The sequence below is a fragment of the Epinephelus moara genome, chromosome 8, assembly GCF_006386435.1.
Source record: "Epinephelus moara isolate mb chromosome 8, YSFRI_EMoa_1.0, whole genome shotgun sequence".
Taxonomy (NCBI): domain Eukaryota; kingdom Metazoa; phylum Chordata; class Actinopteri; order Perciformes; family Serranidae; genus Epinephelus; species Epinephelus moara.
In genome coordinates, this window is record NC_065513.1 from 11,677,710 (window position 1) to 11,701,211 (window position 23,502).

A 23,502-nucleotide genomic window follows, 5' to 3' on the forward strand; every position below is an offset into this window, starting at 1 on the left:
CGGGGGGGCCCGGGCGGGGGGGGGGGGGGGGGGGGGGGGGGAGGGGGGGGCAGAGAGAGATGGGAGGGGGTGAGAATAACAATCAATAGAATAATGCGACAAGGGCCTGTTTAGAAAGACTCGTCATTAAGGACAGTAGGAGCACCAGGTATGACATGTATGCCATTTCACATACAATCTAGCTATCATTCCTGTCATCCTCAACAACCATCAAAAAGCAGCTGTGCACACAAATGTCTTTTCTTTGATTTGTGTTCAAACTGTGATCCGGCACTTCCCTCTACTGCTGGGACAGAGAATGAGAGACAGCGAAGCCAGATTCAATTTCAATTATAGAATTATGTAATGTCTGTATCCCGACCTGGCGCAGCCTTCCTAATATATGCATTAGACAAGTCTGCGTAACCCAGTTTTTTTAAAGGGTAAATTGGCAAAACGTGCACAAGTGTCAGTGAACAGGCTGGCTGAGAGTGAGATGCAATGGATGGAAATGGTTCATCAAAGCAGGTCTGATTATTGTAAAACAATAGCATCTTCTTATTTGGCACAGCATGTCCCCCTTGTCTATACAGCCCTGGCTGTCTCAATGTTAAATGATATGTTTTGCCTCGAGCTGTTCCCCAGTCCCGCCAACCTCATCTGCCCCCCTCCACCCCCCCACCCCCCCCACCCACCCACCCATCAATCCTAAAATAGTCTGGAATGATGAATATTTACCCTCCAAGCCTCTGAGCTGCCTTGGTTTGTACTCCTCCGTCCGCTGGCCGAATCCCCATCAGAAGACTCGGGCTCCCTCTTGTCTTCACCTCTATCCTTCTATCCCTTTCTTCTCGCTCTCTCTTTCTCTCTCTCTACCTCCCCTCTCTTCTTTCTCGGTCTCTCTGTCTCTCTCGTCTGTTTTCCAGCAGCCCATTCAGGAAGCCATCTTGTGTTTTTAATCTGGTTTAACATGAGCCCTCGTACGCACGCTCTCTCTCTCTCTCTCTCTCTGTGTCGCTTGCTCTCTAGCTCTACCTCCCTCCCTCCTCTCTCTCTCTCTCCTGCTAGTATGCCAATAGGTCTACCGCACACGCTCACACACACACACGTACACACAAGGGATTTTTTCTCTGTGATCGCTATCACTCCTTCCTCCCACTCGATCAGGTCTTTTTTCTCTTCTGCTTCTGCATACATGATGTGAATGCCCTCTAAACCACCCCCTCCCCCCCTCTCTCTCTGTCTCTTCAGACATATACACTCATGAACAAATGTACACAAACACTCAAACACACACACACACACACGCACAGAGCTCGCCGGAGAGACGTCACGCTAGAGATAGCACACAAAGGCAGTCCGTCCGCCAATCAGAGGCCGGGCTGGGCTCTGCTGCTAGGGTGAAATAGAAGGAGAGCAAGTGAGGGCGGAGAGAGAGAGAGAGAGGGAGAGAGAGAGAGAGAGACTGGAGCTAGTAAAAAGAGGAGGTTAAAATAAAAAGGGAAGGGGTCTGTTGTGCCTGCGTGTGTGTGCAGCACCATAAAAGGGAGGCTGACATAAAGAGACAGAGTGAAGGTGGACGGGAGGTGTATGTGTGTTGGGGGGGGGGGGGGGCGAGGGGGGGATGGGTTCTCTCTATGCCTGTCAATTATCTCCTCAAACTCGCCTTCCCTAAACAATGCCTCTGGTATGTGGTATCGCTGAGCACCATCTGTGTCAGGGCTGCCTGCAATAACTGGACTGGACTGCACAGTGCGCGCGCACACAAACACACACACACACACACACACACACACACACACACACACACACACACATACACACATACACACACACAGACCCTCTCAGACTGCCTCACAACCCCCCGCCTCTGACAGGCAAAATGCACAATTACACAGCAAAGCCCAACATGCTGACTCAAAGCAAGTGAAGATGCAGAAAACGAGCACAGAGCCACTGATACTGTGCGATGTTCAGAGAAGTACAAAATAAAGCTACGTAAGTGCCATAAGCAAAGTTCTTATGTCAGAAAAGATCACGAATCATCAGAGTGAAATGAATGATCTCTAAAGCATACACGTGCAAACACTGTGTAAGCTGCATTTCTTTTATACACGGTCTGTTTGAGAATGACATACCAAGCATATTTTGGAAGCTTGTGTTCATAATGTTTACATTCTGAGTGTGAAAGATCATCTCCATGTACCTTTTTAAACCAGACATCAGCGTACGTTCTCTCCAAAGCGCTGGACATTCCCACAAAAAACAAGGGGAAATGGTTTGGTGCATATCAGTAAAGAGGTACCGCTGCCTTGATGCATTTCTCCTTTTTAACGAAGCCCTCTTAAAAACTGTAAATGATCAGCTTTTGTGAAACAGGAAGTTTGACAAAAACAAGTGCGCCAAAGCAGACTTGTAAGATATTAGAAATCGCGAAGACGTGCCAGAGTAAAAAGGGTTGCTGAATGAGTAACCGCTGCAGGACAAGACAAAGTCAGCGTAAGTTCATGTAGGCTGCCGAAGACACAGCGGATTGAGGCGAAACGGACAGACAGCGAGAGGCAGACAGAGACACAGAAACAGAGAGGGAATCGAAAAGAGAGAGGGAGCCGAAGTGTGGTGTGGTGAGGAGAGGCAGCCACACAGTGACACAGCATTTGTAGTGTCTGTCTGACGCTCTCATATGGCATGGGAAATCCCCTCTGCTGACGTCACACACGGGCCACGTGTTTGTACGAGTGTGTGTGTGAGTGCGTGTGTTTATGTGTGAGCAGAGGCGTGTTTGCGGTAAGCTGGACAGTGAGAGCGGTGGCTGGGCTTAAATGTGCTTCGTTACAGGTTGTCGGGGTAGTTGTAGTGCTCAGAGCAGTAGTCGTGCTATCAGTGTAGTCGCAATGCGAGCGTTTTAGTGAAGGCAGCAGGAAAAGTAAGAGTAACTATCACTCTGAGTTCACAGTAACAGTTTAAGTAATCACTCTAACACAGCTAGGCATGTCTTTGCGAGAGAGAGTAATGCAAGGGAGGAATAAAACATCTAGCAAATCTCTCGTTAGATCAAACCTTCGCTCCTCTTTCAGACTGTCAGCCTTCAATGGACACCTTGCAATCACTGACGGAGCAAATCCCATCTACTCCTAGACAGCGTCATAATCCTGACGTACGCCTGCCTTCATTCAACCTCATTTCATTCACAAATGCCCTATATGCTGTTCTGTTCTTCGCACATTTAATAGAGACTCCCCAGATGTGCTTACAAACCAACCCTTCATACAATCACACTCACTACACACAGACGCAGGGGAGAGAGGCTCATCACCGCCGTTCTGATAACGTGTTGTAAAAATGTTGCATTTGGTTGCAGAGGATGGACAGAGGAAGATGAGGGTGCTGGGGTAGTCTGTCTGCAATTAGACTAATTAGTCTAATTGATGATAATGGTTAAGCTGATTTGTTCCACTCTTACTCCACTGCACATCCTTATGGTAACCCCACTCCTCTGTTTCACTCACATGAACAGTTACAGTCACCTGTCTCAAGGGATTCACCTGGAAAGACAGCCTGAAGCTCATTATTGACTGAATGGAATATCAACCAGGTTATTAAGAAGGAACAGGCTATGCGACTGTAAAGGCTCACGAGTAAAACACATACTGAATGGTTAAATTTAGTCTGTTGAATTGTACATTAATGGATTGTATGAAATCAGATGGTCCTGCATTTTGTTGACGAGGTTAAAGCTGCTGCCGATATTAGCATAGTGCATCAGTGAGCAGTTGTCACAGTATAAGATGGAGGATGTGGTTGCCAGGCAATAAGGGACTCAGCTGCTACATCCATACCGAGGTCAGAGGGCAGGGATGGAGGGATTGGGGGGAGGGATATTGATGGATGGATGGACACTTGGTTAAGAGCTTATGGAGAAAAGCTTCTGCACATCTGATGCTGCAGCACATTACACTCACCATTGTGTGTATACATAGTGGACCAATAAACATCTTTGTTGGCCAGAAGTGTTTTTTTTTTTTTTTATTAAAATGTAAAAATATCTGAAGTGAGATAGTGTTGGAGGCAGGGTGAGGTGAGGCCACAAAACAGCTTGGCCTGGCTATGGTTTCAGAAAATTTTTATTATGAGAGTCGACAATATAACTAGCCAGTGTCTAGGGCTGGGTATCGTTTAAAAAATGATGATGCCAGCACCAATACCAGTAACCATGGGGTGCTTTCACACCTGTAGTTTGGCTCTTTTGGTCCTGACCAAGAGGAAGAATTGATGCATCATTGCATTAACTTCTGTTCTGGTTCCTGTTTACATTGAATTTATACAAACACGCCATGTGGAGTAAACATGAAGTTATAAAGACTGAAAGGTAACTTGCTGATTGGACAGTTGGCTATCGTCATGTGATTGCATCATCAGTGCATCATCAAGACCCATGTGGGGAAATCAAATTCTGGTGACAGACAAAAGGTAATGCAGCCATTTAATGCTTATGATGTTTATATTTATGTTGTTCTGTCTCAAAAAGAGCCCACAAAGAAATAACTGATTAGAGGTATTATTAGTACTATTATACTGCAAATTGACCGCATGTAATTTGGGGATTATTACTGTAGACATACTATTTTTAATGGACTTAATAAACTGACAAAGTAGCCTACACCGATTCCGATACAAGCACAGCAGCTTTAACAGCTTTTGACCAATTAATCAGGGAAATGGTTACCAAATTAGAAGATCACAGACATATTTCAAGATCAGCAGATGGATTTATTAGTGGTTTAGCTTTTCATAACATACTCATGTTTCATACTCATACTCGTTGAGTATGAAACGTTCATACTCATTCATGTTACTCCTAAAATTCTGTGGATAGTTTGTATGCTTTCACACTAAAAACGATACACAACAAAGCCTGCTTGGAAGTGGACCGAGACTCACCTTTTCAGGTGGTTTTGGTTCGGTTTTGTCCGTTCAAGGCTTTCATGTGAGCCCAAATGAATTGTACTATCTGACGAAACCCTCCACAGCTTGTCTAGAAAACACCTAACAGCATAGGTGTGAAAGCATCCTAAAAGTGATACTGATACCAATAGAGTACGTCATTTGAGAGAATCCCTCCGCATTTTATGCATTTACTTTAATCAGATGCCACAGGTGTTTAGTATAGTCATACTTTTGAAAGTTTTGGTTGCATCTTGGCACGCTGAGCTGCCAGCTCCGTCAGCACAACATGCTCGACTTCAATACTCAGACTGTATGCGTTGTATTTGGCCATAAGCCAAATCACTGGACAAGTATAAATTTTGACCTGATGATGGCACTAGATGAAAAGTCAGAGGATCGCCAAATCCACAAACAAATCATCCTGATGGGCACAAAAATATCTGCGCAAACATCTGTTCCTATTCTTTATGTAGATGTGCATAGTCAGACAGATTTTTGGCAAATCAAAATGAGGTTAAACTGAGTTTAAGTGGGTTTGCCCTGAATCTGAACCAATCACAGCTAGCTTGAAACAGCAGTAACAAGTATCTCTGTGTCCCTGCAACCTACATGAGAGACACTGTAGAAGGAAGCTGGATGAAGAAGGAAATGGGGGGAAGTTTAGTTGACTAGGGATAGAGGTCCCTCAGAGGTCGAGGGTTTTAAAATATGGAGGCTGTAAACTTCTATTACCACTCAACAACAAGGGAGCTTTGGGGCAACAAATAGTGACAGTAGCCCACATATCTGTCCCATAAACCACTAAAACAATTAGTGTTTGTTGATTCAATACTGAATTGTCTTCCTGTAAACTATTCTCATTTTGCAGGAGACCTTCATGAGTTGTTGCTGCCACTTCAGAAAGCGCTCACCAGACAGGACAGGACAAGCCTCAATAAAGCTGATGGAAACCCTGATTTCCTCTTTGTGGCTACACAAATCTTTTCCTATTGACTTTATCCCTATTCTTTAGCACAAACAAGCCACGTCATTGTCTTGTCTGCAAAGTCATCTGCACCTCAGATCTACACCTTTGGACATACTGAGTGAAAGAGGGAGGCACACAGTATATGCCAAAACAACAGTACAAATCACTTGACAGCAAGTTCTGATTTTGCTAACTGAACACAATGGTGAGTCAGGCAGTTACTGGCCTTTTATCACAGTCTTGGATATCACCAAGGCCATGCCACACTCAAAACACTAATGGACAAGATGTACTTTAATGACTATATTCTGACCCTTGTGTGTGATCAATACTACTTTGATGAGAAGCCCTTGATCTGAAGTGATTCTCGTAAAAAACATTTTAAATGGATTTCACAAAAGTATACAACTTTTTTCAAATCATAAACCAGCATTTCATTGAGATGTTGCAGGGTCTGACATAACTGATGGCCAGGGGCCAGGGGCCAGGGGCCAGAAGAAGTTTATGTTGGGCAAGTTGACTGACCAATTAGAGTCTGTGACATTAGCACACTTCAGAAGATGTCATCGTTGTCAAGATATATGCTCAAATACACGAGGATGAAAAGCATTGTGGGATGCACTCTCAGCTGCTATAGCCTCTTGCAGGTACTCATAAAAAATGTCAGCGAAACTTAACTCAACACTCTCCATGGACAAAATCCCTTCAATTGTTAACACAAGGCTTTTATTGTTATTTATTATTATTTACCATTGAGCAAATGCTTCTTAACCTTTATCTGTCCAAAATACATAAAATGACATTTATAATAAAGTTAAAGGAAATGTTGTATTATTGATGGCCATTATCAAAGGCAAATTAAATGTCAAAAGACAGGACTGGCAGGCAGAGCTGTAGCAGCAACACGTGAGCTGCAGCGGTTCAGCGAGGTAGCCATCACGCACAGGTACAGTAGAGGTAGGCAGCGTGGCTCGGGCAAAGCTATGAAAAAAGAGGAGCTTTCTAATTTTGTGGAAGCAACAATATTTCCTGAGTGGAAAACAGCGTCTGTGCTTTGTTTTTTACAATTCTGTAAATGAACATTACATATAAATAACTAAAGAGAAACAACCAAAGCCTTTTTGGCTGCTGGCCAGTAAAGAAATATGCAAGGAGCCAGTAAAACTCTGATGTACTTGCCTCAGGGGCCAGTGGGAGGAAAACATTACATAGGACACTTGGTGTTGTGATGGTCTATCCGCTGTTTCTTTAACAATGTCCTTGCAAGACTGAATAATTGAAAACAATTACTGAGGGGTGGAGGGTGTCAGGTTCGGTGACGGGAGGATCTCGTCCCTACTATTTGCGGATGACGTGGTCCTCCTAGCTCCATCGAACAGTGACCTCCAGCTCTCGCTGGGACGGTTCGCAGCCGAGTGTGAAGCGGCTGGGATGAGAATCAGCACCTCCAAGTCTGAGGCCATGGTCCTCAGCCGGAAAAGGGTGGATTGCCCACTCCAGGTCGGGGGGGAGGTCCTGCCTCAGGTGGAGGAGTTTAAGTATCTCGGGATCTTGTTCACAAGTGAGGGTAGGATGGAGCGGGAGATTGACAGGCGGATTGGGGCGGCGTCAGCAGTGATGCGGACGCTTAACCGGTCCGTTGTGGTAAAAAGGGAGCTTAGCCAGAAAGCGAAGCTCTCGTTTTACCGGTCGATCTATGTTCCAACCCTCACCTATGGTCACGAGCTTTGGGTACTGACTGAAAGAACGAGATCGCGAGTACAAGCGGCCGAAATGAGTTTCCTCCACAGGGTGGCTCGGCTCAGCCTTAGAGGTAGGGTGAGGAGCTCGGACATCCGGGAGGGACTCGGAGTAGAGCCGCTGCTCCTCCACATCGAGAGGAGGCAGTTGAGGTGGTTCGGGCATCTGGTAAGGATGCCTCCCGGACGCCTCCCTTGGGAGGTATTTCGGGCATGTCCAACCGGGAGGAGACCTCGGGGCCGCCCCAGGACACGCTGGAGGGATTACATCGCCCGGCTGGCCTGGGAACGCCTCGGGGTTCCCTCGGAAGAGCTGACGGAGGTGGCTGGGGAGAGGACTGTCTGGGCTTCTTTGCTGAGGCTGCTGCCCCCGTGACCCGGACCCGGATAAGCAGAGGACGACGAAAATTACTGAATATTTTAGCAAGGAAACAGCTGTGCTTTGACATGGTTACAAATGTTATGACATACACGTTTTGTTTGATAAATACTGGTTAAAGTACTGGACCCCAATACAACCCTGTTAATATCATATAACAGCTTCTGCCCTTATAGTCTTCATGTTGTGTGAGAAAGTTGGTTAGTGTGGGAATGCTGGTAACAGAAACAGTGGCCATTGGCTTGTTTTGCTGTCTGCAGCCCTCAGAGGAGGGGTGAGTTTCCATTCCTTGGTCATTCGTTAGAAGCCCAGTCTGGTTTTTCCTGCTTCTCCTCCTGCAATACTGCTGACCATTTACTGCATCTTCCCATCCTCCTCCTTGACTTTACAGCCCATCCCCCCGTTTAAGAAGCTGATGCACGTTCAAATGCACAAAGCCACGCGCGCACACACACACCCACACACACACAAATACAAACTGGCCTAAGGTTAACCCCCCACCCTCATTCGAAGCCCCAGAGGTCAAAGGACAAAGCCCAGGCAACTGCAGGAATTCTCTACTGCTGCTGTTTGGCAGATCTCACAGTCTTGCAGTCAAGCAGCACACGGTTCACTCACAGTCTATTCTTAACTTCACTTAACTTCACTTTAACTTGTAACTGCATTGTATATACCTTTCTATACATGTTGTATATTTTTAACTGTTACTGCATTATTTTTTTATTCTTGAACACCTAATAACATCAGGCAAACGGACTGCCTATGAAAACTTGCATTTCAGCTAACTCAGGTATATTTACATTTATTTGAATTTTTATTATGTAAATTGTCCCTTTTCAAAAAAAAAAAGAATAAAATGTGGTTTCATTTCAAACAGACTAAAACTGTGTCACTGTTTTATCTTGAGGACATTATTTAAGCAGGTTCTATAACCACAGTTAGAAGGTTACCCATCTGCATCCTCATCACAAATGCACAATAAGCAGATACTCATACTCTCTATTTATTAACTATAAGTGGGTGTGTCCCTCTGTTTTTCCGAATGTTAAAGACAAAGTTGAGAACTCTGAAAAGATTAGTGTGAGGGGACAGCATCACTAGCTGCTCTGTAATACAGTTGAAGTTTGGGACATCCACATGGACTCCAGCATGAGTGACAGAAGGCCAAGACAAATCAAGATATGTGAGGTAATTGACGAACTGTTTTCTTGATTCATCGACTTATCATTTGATCTATGACATTGGCAGTGAGAGTAGTTACTCAAACACCGTAAACGCGTGCTTATGTGCGAATACCTGCAAGTGAGCTTGTTGCATCTCCCCCAGGCCCCCCGAAGGAGCTCTGTCTTTTAGTCTTTCTTTTTACTTCATTCCTTCCTGTCAATGTCAAGTTTCCTTTTTATTTTGAGCATCCACTCCACAAAGTTTTCTATGATGCTTCTAGGACTTTCCGCCGTAGCTTCTGCAATATTCTAAGCTGCTACTCCATTGGTATGGACTCTCCCAGTGTCTTGCCCCCTTTAGCTCTAGTTGGTTGACATCAAATGCACTCCTTCAGGTGGGCCAGCTGCAGACACAAGACGCCGCAATTCCGGTATGCTGCCAAATACTATGACACGGTTTAATTAGCACCCTGTGAACTCGTCTGGCAAGCTCCTGAACGTAACAGACCTTCATTTCTATGTTTTACATGTAAAAGTCTGGCACTGCAGCTTAACTGTTCAACAAAAATCACTACAAGTATGCCTTCATGCTTTGATTGTTTGCATTGTTTGCATTCAGCCTGTAATCGTCATCAGACAGTGTCGATGACAATAAGGCTGATTGTCAAAGCCTAACCTGGTTTCTGTCGTTTTCCAACGCACTTCAGATAAAACCACACCTACTACCACATGACGACATCAAGGCCCGATGATTGGCAGCCAGTTTACTGCTGAAAGTAGTACTCCCTGTGGCACGCAGGAAGTTGGGTGCTAGCTCAAAGAGGCATCTTAGAGCTGGGCGTCCGGTGAAACAACACAGCTCGAGTTCATCAGTGACTTGCCACAAAGCACAAAATTCTCTACCCCTTCTCATCCCTGTCCTTAGAGGCAAGACATTGGGTTAAAATGCCTCCCTACGCCTCCCCTGTTTTTATCTGTTTATACTTAAAGTTGCTGGCTGAATTCCAGTTGCTACAACTGTTAAAGGATTTTCAACCAGCTGTGTAAGCGCAGTGTGTACAGTGTGTGCAAATGAATGGTGTTTGTCTTCCCCCTGTGCTGCGAGCGCCTAAGCTCCCTGCTCATTTGCCAGTGGGGTACATCCATGGGCACACTAGCTAGCTAGTAGCAGTTTCTTACAATGGTGCTGGTAAGCAGTGGGCTGGAAGCCTGCTCTCATCATGCGAATCATGTTTTTCATCTCAAGTGGGTTGGGGAAATGATAAACGCAACCTGCTTCTCTTGGGAACGTTAAATCTGAGACCATTTTGCTACAGTTTCTGGGCTGAATTAGAAGTTTCCTGTGTGAAATGGTGTGCAACAGGCTTTGAGGTACGTTTTCTCTTGTTTGATGGCTGTGTTGGAGGTGTTTACCAGTCAATAGTGAGGTGTATATAAACACTGCCATATTAAAAAGGCAGTACGAACAATGGATCCAACCGAAGTCCTTTCCCAATGTGTCCACTACAGCTTGGCGTATGCAACAATTAAAGACATGTTTAACATCTGTATTTTATAGTAAAGTTTTTTAATAGAGTAAGCTGCCTAACTAGCTGCCATAGTTGCTATACTTGCATAACACAACCAGGAGTTCAACACCGCTGTTTCCATTTAAACAAACGTTTTGCTTTGTTTTGCCAGGCCTAAACATAGCCCTTCTCTCTTAGGGCTTTGCTGTGTAGGAGTGTATCTTTCAGGAGCTGCTCCCTCCCCTAGTGATCACCTGCAAATATCACCAGTGCAATTCAGCCTGTCGGGATTCCTATTCCATCCTCAGTTTCCCTAAAGCCATTGCCAGATTGTCTTGTGCTCCTGCAAAGCTCTCAAACCACTCATTCAAGGCTTGCTTTTGTAAGCTGTTTGTGACTTTTTGCTGTTTTCAAGTTGACAAGGATTTTGCCTAGGGCTTGCCTGTACCTCTGCCTTACTGCCTAGCCTTTTGGATTTTTGACCTCAGTGTGTCCGCTGTTTTTTCTTCTGCTTTTTCCATTGTTTGCTTGACTCTTTGTCATTAAAACTCACTAAAGAGACTTCTGTGATGTCTGCTTCTGAGTCCTCTCCACCATCATTTTGACCATCATTCCCATTTTTTGCAATTTTCTGTCAAAGTAGCATTTCACAACAGCCCTGCTTTTAATTTGATTCTCTAATATATCATTTGTTCTACTAGTTATAGTATAACCACTAATTGTTTGACCATGTTTGTAAAGCAGAGTGTTGCATCATTACATGAAGTGTGCTCTATAAATATATTTGATCTGGCAGAACAAACTTTACCATCCACTCTGACTCTGTTAAACACTAGTTAATGTTCACATGCAGAAACTGCGACAGAGAGTTGCCATGCAGACAGTGAAATATTAAAATGTAGATGTACATTTATACATTTCTCTTTTGTCATTTGGGTAAGTGCTAAAACATTAACACACTGTATATGTGGCAGGTGCAGCTTACAAGCACTCTGAACCCAGCCTGAAGACAAACAGGTCCAGGCTCGACAGATGAGGAATGTCATTAGAAGCACCAGCAGTTAGCAAACTTAATGTTATTTATCTGAATGGACATCTCAAATAAGATGTTTGTGACATCTATATTGCCTGAAATGAAACTATTGCAGCAAGTGGGTGATTGGAAACACAAATTATTAATATTATTGATATGCAGTGCGCAAACTATACCTTGGCTTTGCAAGCCTCTAGCTGCAAGCACGTGGGCCTACTTCATTCATGTCTGTACATACAATATATGTTTGTTTTTTTCTGATCTCTGGCTTAGAGTAAGTGGAGTTCATGAAAATGCACCATGCTATTGAAGTGATTTAATGATGAATTACCCGCATGCATGATTATAACACCAATAAACTAATTTTATGCATGGTCTATGATGATAAAGATACAGAAATATAGAAATGCATGGCAATAATAACATATTGAGACCCCCCATCAAATCATTCTCTCAGCAGAGCTCATGTCTTAGTAAGAGAAGCCAGGTTCCCTCTGGCTTCCCTGCAGTTCGCACTCTGTTGATATGCTTACGCTAATACAGTATTCCCATTAACAATAAACGTAATATTACTGCACAAAAAATATGCTTCTCACTCACCTCCCACTCACTCTGTCTCTTCTTCAGCTGATCACATTTGCGCAGCTTGCAGATCTGCTTGCCCGTCTTGCGGTTCAGACAGTTTGTGCAGGTACCACAGTTGTCTTTGCGGAGGCAGGGAGTGCATTCACCACATTTCTTCCTCCTTTTTTTCTGGAGGTCAACGGCGGCATCCAGGGAGGCATCGAAAGGAGACAGAGAGAAGAGCCCCGCTTGCTGGTGTTCAGTCTTAATGTATTTGGTCAGAGGAGACGTCTTCTCTAAGGATTTCTTGTACAAGTAGAGAGACTGAGCCTCCTCTGCGTCCATGGATTCATAAATGTCCTCCTGTGGTGGACCAGGCCCTGCCCTTGGTTTGGGCATGGTGACAGCCCTGATTTGTGCCTATTCTGTCTCTTGTTTAGGGAAATCAAAAAACACGACTTAAGTGGAGTTTAAAATCAACACCAAATATAATCCAAATGTACTGTGGATATTTGGCTGCACTTGCTGGAAGTTTGTCTGGTCTTAACAACAAATTTGGCAGGTAGATTAACTTTTCTTGAATCAGTCTGTGCTATTGACTTTGTCTATTTAGATATTAAACCAGCTGGAGAAAGCCTCAGTCCCATTAATCTATGAGCTGTAGCCAAAAAGTTATTTTATTGTTCATGTTGTCTTCTAGTCTGAGCCCTCCAGGGACACCTTTATTATTATATTGTGTTCTGTGTCACCCGGGAGGCCCTGGAGAATCCTGGTTTAAACTTCTAGTATGGAGTCCATCTTTCCCAGCTACCCTGAGGGATGGTTGGTGGTCCACCACAGTCTGGGTAGCGTAGCTGGAGCCTGGGGAGTCATGGTTGTGTCTGCACAGCCTGGGCACAGTCTGGAATTAGGACAGAGGGATGAAACAAAAATGGTCAGTGTCTACAGTATCTCTGTCCACCAACTCCTGTGAAAAACTATATGATTAAATACAAATTTTCTGTGTGTACTTAAAGGTAATTTTGATGTTTCCCATACAACATATCTGAACGTACTTGTGCCATAAATAAAGTTTGCAGTGCACGTTTATCTGCTGAATCTAATACTTTACTATTTACAATATTCTACTATTTAAATCCCCTCCACACATGAGCAGCACGCCTGAACAAGCGCGTGCGTTTGAACTGTGTTGGTACATTCCATTGAGCAGAGTTCAAACACACGCACTTGCCCAGGCGCGCTCCTCCTCCTCCATGAGTGAGACTGTTTGGAAGTGTTTTAAATAGGAAGGTTTTTACAAAAAAGCATGTGTTTGGGAAGTACTGAGCATACGATTTGAAAAATGAGACATGGATTATATTGTACAAGTTGTGTGAGAGTTTGTAAACAGATGTCTTGATGTAGTTGCTGTCGTTAAACACAGACCCCTTTTATTCCAGTTTTTAAAAAATATGATCTGTTTTGGGGGTTTTCTGTTACTGTGAATGTATGCAAACAAAACTAAGTTTACTTCACAAAGTCAACGAAACATGGGGTGAATAACTAATATACAAGTGATCATTTTGTGGGTGAAGTGCTCTTTTAATGGTTGATTCCTAGATTATATGCTAATTTAGATGAGGCTACACACATGATAAATATGTCTGGTTGGCAGGGTTGGTAAAATATGCATATCCTTGTCTACTGCAGGCCTCAGGCGAAGTATGTTCTATGGCCATTTTTTTTAAACTGTGTGACTAAGAAAGATAAGAGGAAATTGTAGGAAGAGCAAAGAACAGCAAAGGAAATGAGGTCAACGAAGAAACAAAGACGAACCAAATTTGAAAAATTCCCACAATGTTCTATTTCAGACACTCTTTCATTGTACTACATTTATTATTTATCAGTTTGACCAAATATTATCTTGTTTGATGTCACTTCACAACCCTGGATGTACTTGAATAGTTGACTGGCTGTGCAGCATCAGATAACACTAGATGCTTTGCTTTATATTAGAGTTCAGTCTGACACCCCTGATTGCTGTCTGGATACTGTCTGGTTTCCTAACACAGCTGTTAGTGCTGTGCCTTCAGTTGGCTCATAGCCATACAGGCCTACGTGAGCAGTTTGAGAAGATACTGTGTTTTAATGGCAGACCCCACATGGCCAGGCTGGCTTATGTCTGCCTGAATGAAAGGCTGGGGGGTGATAAGTTGATGCCAGGGACAGTCCTCTTTGTCTTGTGGTCACACGCTCCAGTCAACCGTCAATAAAGCGAATTGTGCTGAGAAATCTCTGTGCTGCTGCCTGGTTTCACAGCCTGCACTGAGCATGGTTTTTTAGATGCTAACAGCAATGCAGTGGAGGGTAAAAGCCACCATAAAATATGTAGGCTATTTAAGTTTACTCTAACATTACCCTCTGGGCTTGTGCATCAATATGGCTTTAAAATCAATATGGATTTAAAAATTGAAAACTTACAACTCTGGCAAGGCCTTTCAAGGCAGGGAAATCACAAACTGACTTTTATTGTAGTAAAATTAACTGTTGGTGGTTGTTTTGCTCTTTGACTGTCTGCATAACACTAATTACAACTTTATAAAGAAAAAAACGTATTCATTAACAAACAGTTTAACCAAAACGCAAAGAAAAAATGTATACTAAAATTTCGAAGCTACCATTAGCCTAAAATTAAACATTTTAGCTTTTATCTTGTTAGCATATTTGCTAGCTAACGCATGGCCTGAGTTTTAACAATTAGCATTAGCAGACTAGCATTGTGGCCTCACAGCTAATTATTTATGTACAAGTATTAATTTATGCTACCACATTTCTTACTTGGGGACTAAAACCTTACCAAATGAAGGTCCATGGTGTAGCTTATAGTCTTAGTTAGTTGCTGTGACGACAAAAATAAAGTTAGCATGTGGTAGACCTGTCGGCTGTGACAGTAGCACCAAATGAGGAAAGGTACCGGTAAAGTTAGGTGAGTGACCAATGACCTCAGTGGAAATGTAGAAGTAAATATGATTGGATACCGCCTAATGACACAAATGGCGACTGCAAAACTCAAGCTACAACATTAGATAACAGATATTTAATGCAGTCATGTGGAGTTAGCTACATATAAATGCGCATTAGCTAAGATAACGTTACATGATAACTTGATGCGGGGCCATTGCATGGCACGCGCTCTGCCAGCTCCGCACGTGGTCTAATCAGCACTTTCTCCAGTATACCCCCGGACAGTGCAATAAACGAGCTCCCCACTGTCTCTGTTGTTACTGTAACTGTAAGTGCACGTGGTCACTGACAGGGACCCTCTAAACATCACAGTAGCGAGCCCCGCCCGCGCGCACCTATCACAGCAATCAGATAAACACTAACAGGTATCATAGATTTACATTAAGATAATGCTCATTATCTACAGCGGGATACACAAAACACATTAGAGCTGTGACTGAGGGCACTGGGATAATTGCTTTAGGTGACAGAAACAGCACTTACAGCGGGTGTGAATACACACTTTGAATTACATCCACGTGACAGTCTCAAACTCTCTTGCAAAGGTCAATAGGCAACCTGTAACCACTTATCGGTGGCTATTCTATAGCTAGCCTACATCACATGGCCACCGATAAAAGTCAAAATTTCTAGTTTAGTTAAAAACATTCATGATGTCATCCATAATTAGGCATGGCTAAAATACCCCAAGGTAACGCAACTTTTAACTGTTTGATATATAAACTATAAAAACTCTTCACAATCCTGCAAACAAATATATAAACACCGACAAACGTAATAACATGCATGTCTGCGCAGGAAAAACATTCATAACATTCACAATGAAGAGAGAATACTTACCACCCGCGATGAGTAGGTCTTTAAATGCTTCGATACTTCTCCTCACTGCAGCCTTCAAACGCGGTTGCAAACTTAAAATAAATTAGATAAAAATCTAACAAAAGCACTGGAACAGCATGACTAAAAAGAGAGATAAAATGCGCCTACAAAAACTTCTCCACTTGTAAAAAAAAATACTCGTGCACAAGAGGGTGAAAAGTTGTAGCCTAATGACATAACTCTGACTCAAAGGCGCGTCTGGACGATGGTGCAAAGCACACACACTCACACACACATACACACACACACAGAAAGAGAGAGAGAGAGAGGGGGGGAGAGAGAGAGAGAGGTTGTATCTTTAGAAGGGGTTAAAGTCATCAGCAAATTATGGAGTGGAGTCCCGCCAGCTGGAGCAAAAGGGGGGACAGTGACGTCATACCACGGGAACGTGTGGATTAAAACTGGCCCTGTGTGGTGATGAGTTAAAGTGGTATTTTTGAGGTCAGTTTAAAATCGCCCTCATAGTGTTTGATGGCACTTTAATCGGTGGCTTGAACGTCAAAGAGTGGGTGATAATCAGATTCCTGTGATGTCATGCATGGGTTTTAAACCAGATCTTATGACATCATGAGGGGAATGAGGATCAGGACCTTTAAGGTCTGAAGCCCTCACTCACTCCTGCACCAGTGTGGGCTGCTGTGTTCAGATACATGGCAGCAGTGACCCCGGCTGACAAAATTCAGGTATGTCAGCTGCCTTTTATCTCAAGTGACGGTTGGTCTTATGATCCACACCATCCTCAGCTGCAGAACAGGACTTATACAGGACTACAGTTATGAAAAGGATTGAAAATAGATGGAGGTTTAGATACAAAAATATAGTTCAAACATCCTTAGGAAAAAACAGTGCCTGTGTGCATTACACTGTGAAGAACAAACCAGACAGTGAAAAAACTAATAGTTATATTAATCAACCCTTTGTCAACAATGATATAAAAAATACTAAACAATGTTTAAACAATTATTTATTTACCAAAATGTTTTATATGGTTGAATTTAAATCCTTAATCAGACCTCTGCTTAAATACAAAATAGATTTCCTCTTTCATTCATGTTATTAATACTGTCCCTCTTCCCTCCAAGTTGGCAGTTTAATGACCAGTGCTTACTAAATTTATTTTCCACGGAGCAAATCATATCTTGTCAGTCAGCAGCCGTTGCACCACTTTGTTACAAAACTACTGCATATAAGCAGCTTTGGAAGTTATGGTGGCAAATCTAATCAGATGCAGGAACTCCAAGGAGTCTATCCAGAGCAGCAGTTAATACTGACAACTGCAGCTATTGTAATTTATTGTAAGTTAAGTTAAAGAGTTCGAACAAAATTGTAAACAACTTTTGTGGTTTGATTTATCCCATAACTGTGGACGAACAATACAGTTTAACGATGCTGTATTACACAAAAAATATTTTTGTTCCCATTTTTCACAGGTTTACGTTAAAGAGCTCAGACTTTTTTAAAATGCACTCAATACATATATTTTTGTCAAATTCTGGTCGCAAATTTGTTACAGCCCTTGTTAGTGAGCACTTCTCCTTTCCCAAGATAATCCATCCACCTGACAGGTGTGGCATATCAACGTTCTCATTAGACAGCATCATTACTACACAGGTGTGCCTTTGGCAGGTTACAGTAAAATGCAACCCTAATATGTGCAGTTTGATCACATGACACAACAGCACAGATGTCACAAGTTTTGAGGGAGTGTGCCATTGGCATGCTGACAGCAGGAATGTCCACTAGAGCTGTTGCTCGAGAACTGAGTGTTCATGTGACTTCCATAAGTCATCTCCAATGTAATTTCCATGAATTTGGCAGTACATCCAACCAACCTCACAACCATAAACCATGTGTAACAACGCCAGCTCAGGACGTCTACATCCATGTCTTCACCTGCAAGATCGTCTGAGACCAGCTACTAGGACAGCTGATGCAACAAATGGTTTGTTGAAGAATGTCTGCACAAATTGTCAGAACCCGTCTCAGTGAAGCTCATCTGCATGGTCATCGTCCTCACCAGGGTCTGGACCTAACAGCAGTTCATCGTCGTGACCGACTTGAGTGGGCAACTGCTCACTGTAAGTGGTGTCTGGCACTTTGGAGAATGGCCTTCTTCACAGATGAATCCCAGCAACGCTGTGACATGAGTGTCCCATTGTAGCGATGGAGTTATGGTATGGGCTGGCATAAGCTACGGACAACAAACACAGGTGCCTTTTATCAATGGCAGTTTGAATGCACAGCACATACTTGTGCCATTTATCCACTGCCACATGGCAGGTTGCGAAGCTGGTTGGATGTACTGCCAAATTCTTTTTTTTTTCAGTGTAGAATGAAAATCTCAGATGGGGATCCATAAACCACAAGGTTATCTTTCTGAGGTTTGTAGCCCACTGTACATCTATGTATAGCCAACCCCTTTTTATCACACCCTAACTCCACATAAAAAGCGCTACATATCAATTGGCCCACAACATGACAGTAGTCAGTGCCTAAAAAGATGCTATTATGAATATTCATCAAAACTGTCTCTTCAAAGTCTGTTCAACATTAAGAACTGAAATGCCTATAAGCAGGTCGTATTTCCAAACTATTTCATGACTGGTATAACAATATCTGACTTCACAGTATGATACACATTAAATAATGAGTGTTATGACTTTGTTATAACACATCAAATCTTTATTTTTACACCATTGTAACACTCCATTGGAGGCTGCTTAACAAACACACAAACAAAATGCTGTAAACACAAAATGCAAACCTTTAACATTTCTTCTGAGGTACCCGACCATTACACCATAATACATAGTTTAACATATTCTGTTTCATTTTAGTTGTTCAGTGGACATTGAGATGCACACTGTGATGCACTCAGAACTCTTCTTCTTTGATCATTTGGACCACGCTGTAAAGCACCGAATGACGGGATCAAAAATCTTTTTCATAGCCATGTGTTTCTCTGTGTTGAAAACAAAACCTGACACTGTTTGGTCGTAACATGGTTAAATGATAAGCTCCAGCAGAGTTAAAGCTTTTAAGAAGAATTTAATGACACTATGCAGCATCTTGTTTTGATTAATAAATAATAATTAAAAAACAGGTGAACATATACCTGAAATCCTCCCAAAAACCTTCATGGTAATAAATAGCTCTAACAGCTTAAGCCACCCTACATCCATCTCACTTGCATTCAAAGGAAATGTTAGTACCAGCAGATGTGAAAGTGCATGATTGAGGACGGCTCCAGTGTCACATTCTCATATGTCAGTGTGCTGACTCCAGCGCTGCAGACAAAATCACCAAGTTATTGCAACCAGAGGAAGAGGAGCACGAGAACAGAGCAAACAGGAGAGCAAACAGAAAATGGATGAATGCTGGAAAAAGAATCTGAAAAACTGGACAGGAGAGGAGGGACGACGAGAAACACAGTAATATCAACTCTCACTGGCAGGCTGCTATGGGGAGTTTTTAATACAGATGAGAAGAAAAGTAATATCAGACAATATTCGATAAAATTTAGGAGCAAGTCTTGTGAAGAAACGATCATTTTTGCAAAAGCAAAAAAACATACAGTACAGGCAGTTACAGCACATCCACCCGATCACTTTCCACGAGTTCCTTGTCTGTTTGGTGTGCTAATGTGCTGTAAAACAATGCTATTGTTTTATGTTACAGAGGTCCTTTGACATGGGAACATTTCTACCATCCTATACAGCATGCTATCTCACTTTATTATTGGGGAAGCTCTATTTTAAAATACAATTGTTTAGAGTGTGAAAACATCCCATGTCAACCAGCACACATCTATCCACACAAACATGCCAGAAACAATGAAATACTGTGTTGAAATGTAGAGGACAGATTCCTCTAAACCCTGATACCCACAGCTGAAACAGTACAGCATCAGATTGTGGCCTGTTTGTTTGTTAGAGCTTGAAATGTTTTAACTTGATGGAGCCTGTATTGACACAAACTTTGGGATTAGTTTGGGCTCATGATTAAATAAATAATTGAAAAATGCTCTGAGCAGCACATATAAAGAGAAATATAAATTGGGATGAGTTGGGCTGTGCGTTGGGCTCAGCTTGGACAGACATGGAAGTGTTTTATCTTAGTCTCCAGACTCAAAGCTCTCACCAGGTTACTAGACATTTGACGCTTTTAACTTTGACAGAGGTTTCTATGTGCAATGGTCCATTCTTTACTGCTACATGGAGCCTCCAATTTGTAAAATCCTGAAATGCATATACACAGGGAATGTACCAACTCCCCTTCCCCCATCACATCACCCCTCAGTCTCATGGTGGTTTGGTCCAGTAGTCACAGAGCAGCAGTCTTTATGTCCGCACCTGGAACTTGCCAGCCTTTGTCATGTATTTGATGCCTTTGAAGGGTTTATACTTCTCACCGTACATGTCCAGTCGATTCACCTTCAGCCCTGTTGAAGGACAAAGACACCTTTTTTTCCCCATTTAAATTTTTCAATACAAACAGTCTCATGTGCACTTCACTTGTGTTCCTGGACAAGAGCAATGACTGGCACCAACACCAAAACAAATCCGACTTGAATGTTTGAGGATGGTGGGTGGCTCATTTATGGATGTTCCAGACAGATCTGATTGGGCTACAGTTACAGAGATGATGGTTTTTTTGAAGTGGGGCTGTATGACGAGCACGCTTACCACCATCTACTGTATGTAATACACTGACTTTAGGTAAGTGTTCCATACAGCCCCACTACACTAAAGATACACCTGGGGAAATTTGAAAAACCCAGAGGATTCTTGAACATCTGAGGCTGTTCTGAAATCCATACAGAGACACTTTGCTTTTCAACCAGCTTTGTATTATAACATTGTGGGTAGTCAGTGTAAATTAACAATGTTAAACTTCACTCCATCTTGCCAGTGCCCTGATCTCCCTACTCAACACCCAGAGGGCCACCTGTCTCTCTCAAACTCCAATCAGAGTAAAACCAGGCAGCGCTGATCAAATACGAACCAAGTTTCTGTTACTGTATTGTCTATTTCTAACCTAAAATGTCTTCATAAACATATTTTAGTGCACTGTTTGGCTGTAATATGAGAATTTGTGAACAGAAAGTGGGCGCCACACTGTTTCCTGTATTTCTCGCCCTAAAATGTATTCAGAAACATATCTTAACCTACTGTTTAACTGTAATACAACATCATTTGTCACCAGCTGGATGCAAAATTGTTTTCAGAAAAGCAACTTGCATTACATCATCCACCAACAGGAATGTTTATGGGTCCAATGCGACGCAGAGCATTCTGGCAGTCATAGATTTTTTTGAGCAAAAGGAAATGCCACAGCCCTCTGTTTCCTTTTTTTTCTCTGGTCATAGAGCACCAATTTAGGAAATATTTGAGTCTTTCTACTGCATAGGCAGCCTAGTGTGTGAAAAGACCATCTTTCCAGCAGTAAAAGACTCTTTATACCTTCAGGAGGATTTTTTTTGTCTGCTGCATGACAAAAAGATCTTCTTCCAAATCCAAACCAAGATAGTAGCCCGGGATGACATATGTTTGTGCTAAATTTGTACAGCAAACAAATATTTTGCATGTGCAGAGAAACAAGTCATTTCATGCTACCTGGATAAGGGACTGCATTTTATTGTTGTCAGAATTTAGGAAAATCAGATGCTTAGCACAGTTTAATGGAAAAGCACAAACTGGGGGTCATCACACCTGTACTTGCCTAAATTGTAGTTTAAAAAAAAAAAAAAAACACAGACAACTATGTACTAAATGCAATAAGCACAAGCTAGTCATATTGTCATACTACCGTCCATATTAAAAAACTGACATTTTTTTAATGGAGTTTTAGGTAATATTACTTTGCATATTACCTAAAATCCTGTTTGGACTAATTACATGCTGGGAAATATGTCTAACTTTGCTAACTAAGCCAAATCACTATAGCTGGAGATAAACATTAAGGCAAACCACATAATGAGTATAATAAATGAGTATTTATGACATGTGTATCAAAATCTGTTTATAAAGCATTGGTTCTCAACCACAGGTCCAGGGAACCCCAGGGCCTTGAGGGAGTTCCAGAGGGTTCCCAGGACAAGGGGGAATAGTTTTATTCACTATCTTATTTAGTAAACAAGTCAGGCCAATGTGAGTAAGAGTCATAAGAGTGATTATCCTGATCATAGGTTTCACTTCCTCCATGGTTGTCTTCTTAACTGGAGCTGACAACTACAGAATTCTGGTCTGAATCATATTTAAAACCAAAATCTTTTCAGATGGAGGTCCCTGCAGTGAAATCTTATCAAATGGGGGTCTGTGACCTCATGTGCATCAATTTAGGGGTCCTTCACATGAAACAGGCTGAAAACAACTGTTGTTGAGTACATTCTGATATCATATGAGGTGTATTTATTGCATTTGGCACCATCTAGTGGCCATTGTGTCACTGTGCTCACAGAGTGGGACAGTCAGGTGGTTATCAGCTGAGCAGGCGATGTGGTCAAAGCTCCTCTTATGTTTGGGGGTTGGAGGGACATTATTGTCAATGCAGAATACAAAGTGGAAATAATATTCATTACTTAATGACAAAATATGAATCTCACTCGCTGAAACAGCCCGGATGTTTTGTGTGATAGTTTAGCAGGAATTTAAACTAGGTGTTGTTTCACAGAGAATTTCAATAATGAAAAACTATTCCTTCCATACATGGAGGAATTCCTGGAATGACGCACTCATGACTGCATGAGAATAAGTGATGATGATGGTCAGAGTGTGTGTTAGGGGTGAGAATCACCAGAGGATCCACAATACGATATTGTCACAATACTTAAGTCACAATACAATATTACTGCGATTTTAATTATGTTACAGTATGCTGAGTATTGTGATAAAATACATTGCAATATATTCCAATTTATTACCATTTTTCAACTGTTAATTATTTCCCCAAAGTGGACATAGGGGGACATCTGTTTCATCTAATAATAGTGCTGCACGATTTGATAAAAATGTGCGATTGCGATTATGGTGGACAATATCGCGATTTGCGATTGCGATTGCGATTACAATATAATTACAATAATATATAATAAATAAATGGTATCATGAGTCTTTTTGCTTGATTCAGTGTTTCCCCTATATTATATTAGGGGGGCACTGACCTGACATAGTTATTGTTATGGACAGACAGTGTGTCAATGACCATTAACAGACTGAGCACAGTCAAACACGCTGCTCACACAGCAGCGCAGCACATCTGCAGATGAAAATTAGCCTGTATGGCTAAATCTGGCACATTTACGTGACTTAAGTGATCATGTTAATTAATGTGCACTGTCCC

The 23,502-nt window shown here is 42.3% G+C and overlaps 2 protein-coding genes across 4 annotated transcripts in view; both read right to left on the reverse strand.

Annotated features, from left to right (window-relative positions):
• The window catches only part of tet3 (tet methylcytosine dioxygenase 3), a 49,780-nt gene extending 33,390 nt beyond the window's left edge, over positions 1-16,390 (reverse strand). For 2 of the 3 annotated variants that reach the window (XM_050052176.1, XM_050052175.1), the window contains exons 1-2: positions 16,123-16,390; positions 12,316-13,180 (exon numbers count right to left, since the gene is read on the reverse strand). In XM_050052176.1, the coding sequence (XP_049908133.1) occupies positions 12,316-12,678 (363 nt within the window). In that variant the 5' untranslated portion in view covers positions 12,679-13,180; positions 16,123-16,390. Of the gene's footprint in view, positions 1-717; positions 1,264-12,315; positions 13,181-16,122 lie in introns of those variants that run through there. The other variant, XM_050052178.1, reaches the window with a different exon arrangement.
• Positions 16,391-18,821: 2,431 nt separating this feature from the next.
• The window catches only part of ap3m2 (adaptor related protein complex 3 subunit mu 2), a 12,224-nt gene continuing 7,543 nt past the window's right edge, over positions 18,822-23,502 (reverse strand). Inside the window, exon 9 of the mRNA XM_050051564.1 lies at positions 18,822-20,602. Coding sequence (XP_049907521.1) covers positions 20,502-20,602 — 101 coding nt within the window. The 3' untranslated portion in view covers positions 18,822-20,501. The remainder of the gene's footprint in view (positions 20,603-23,502) is intronic.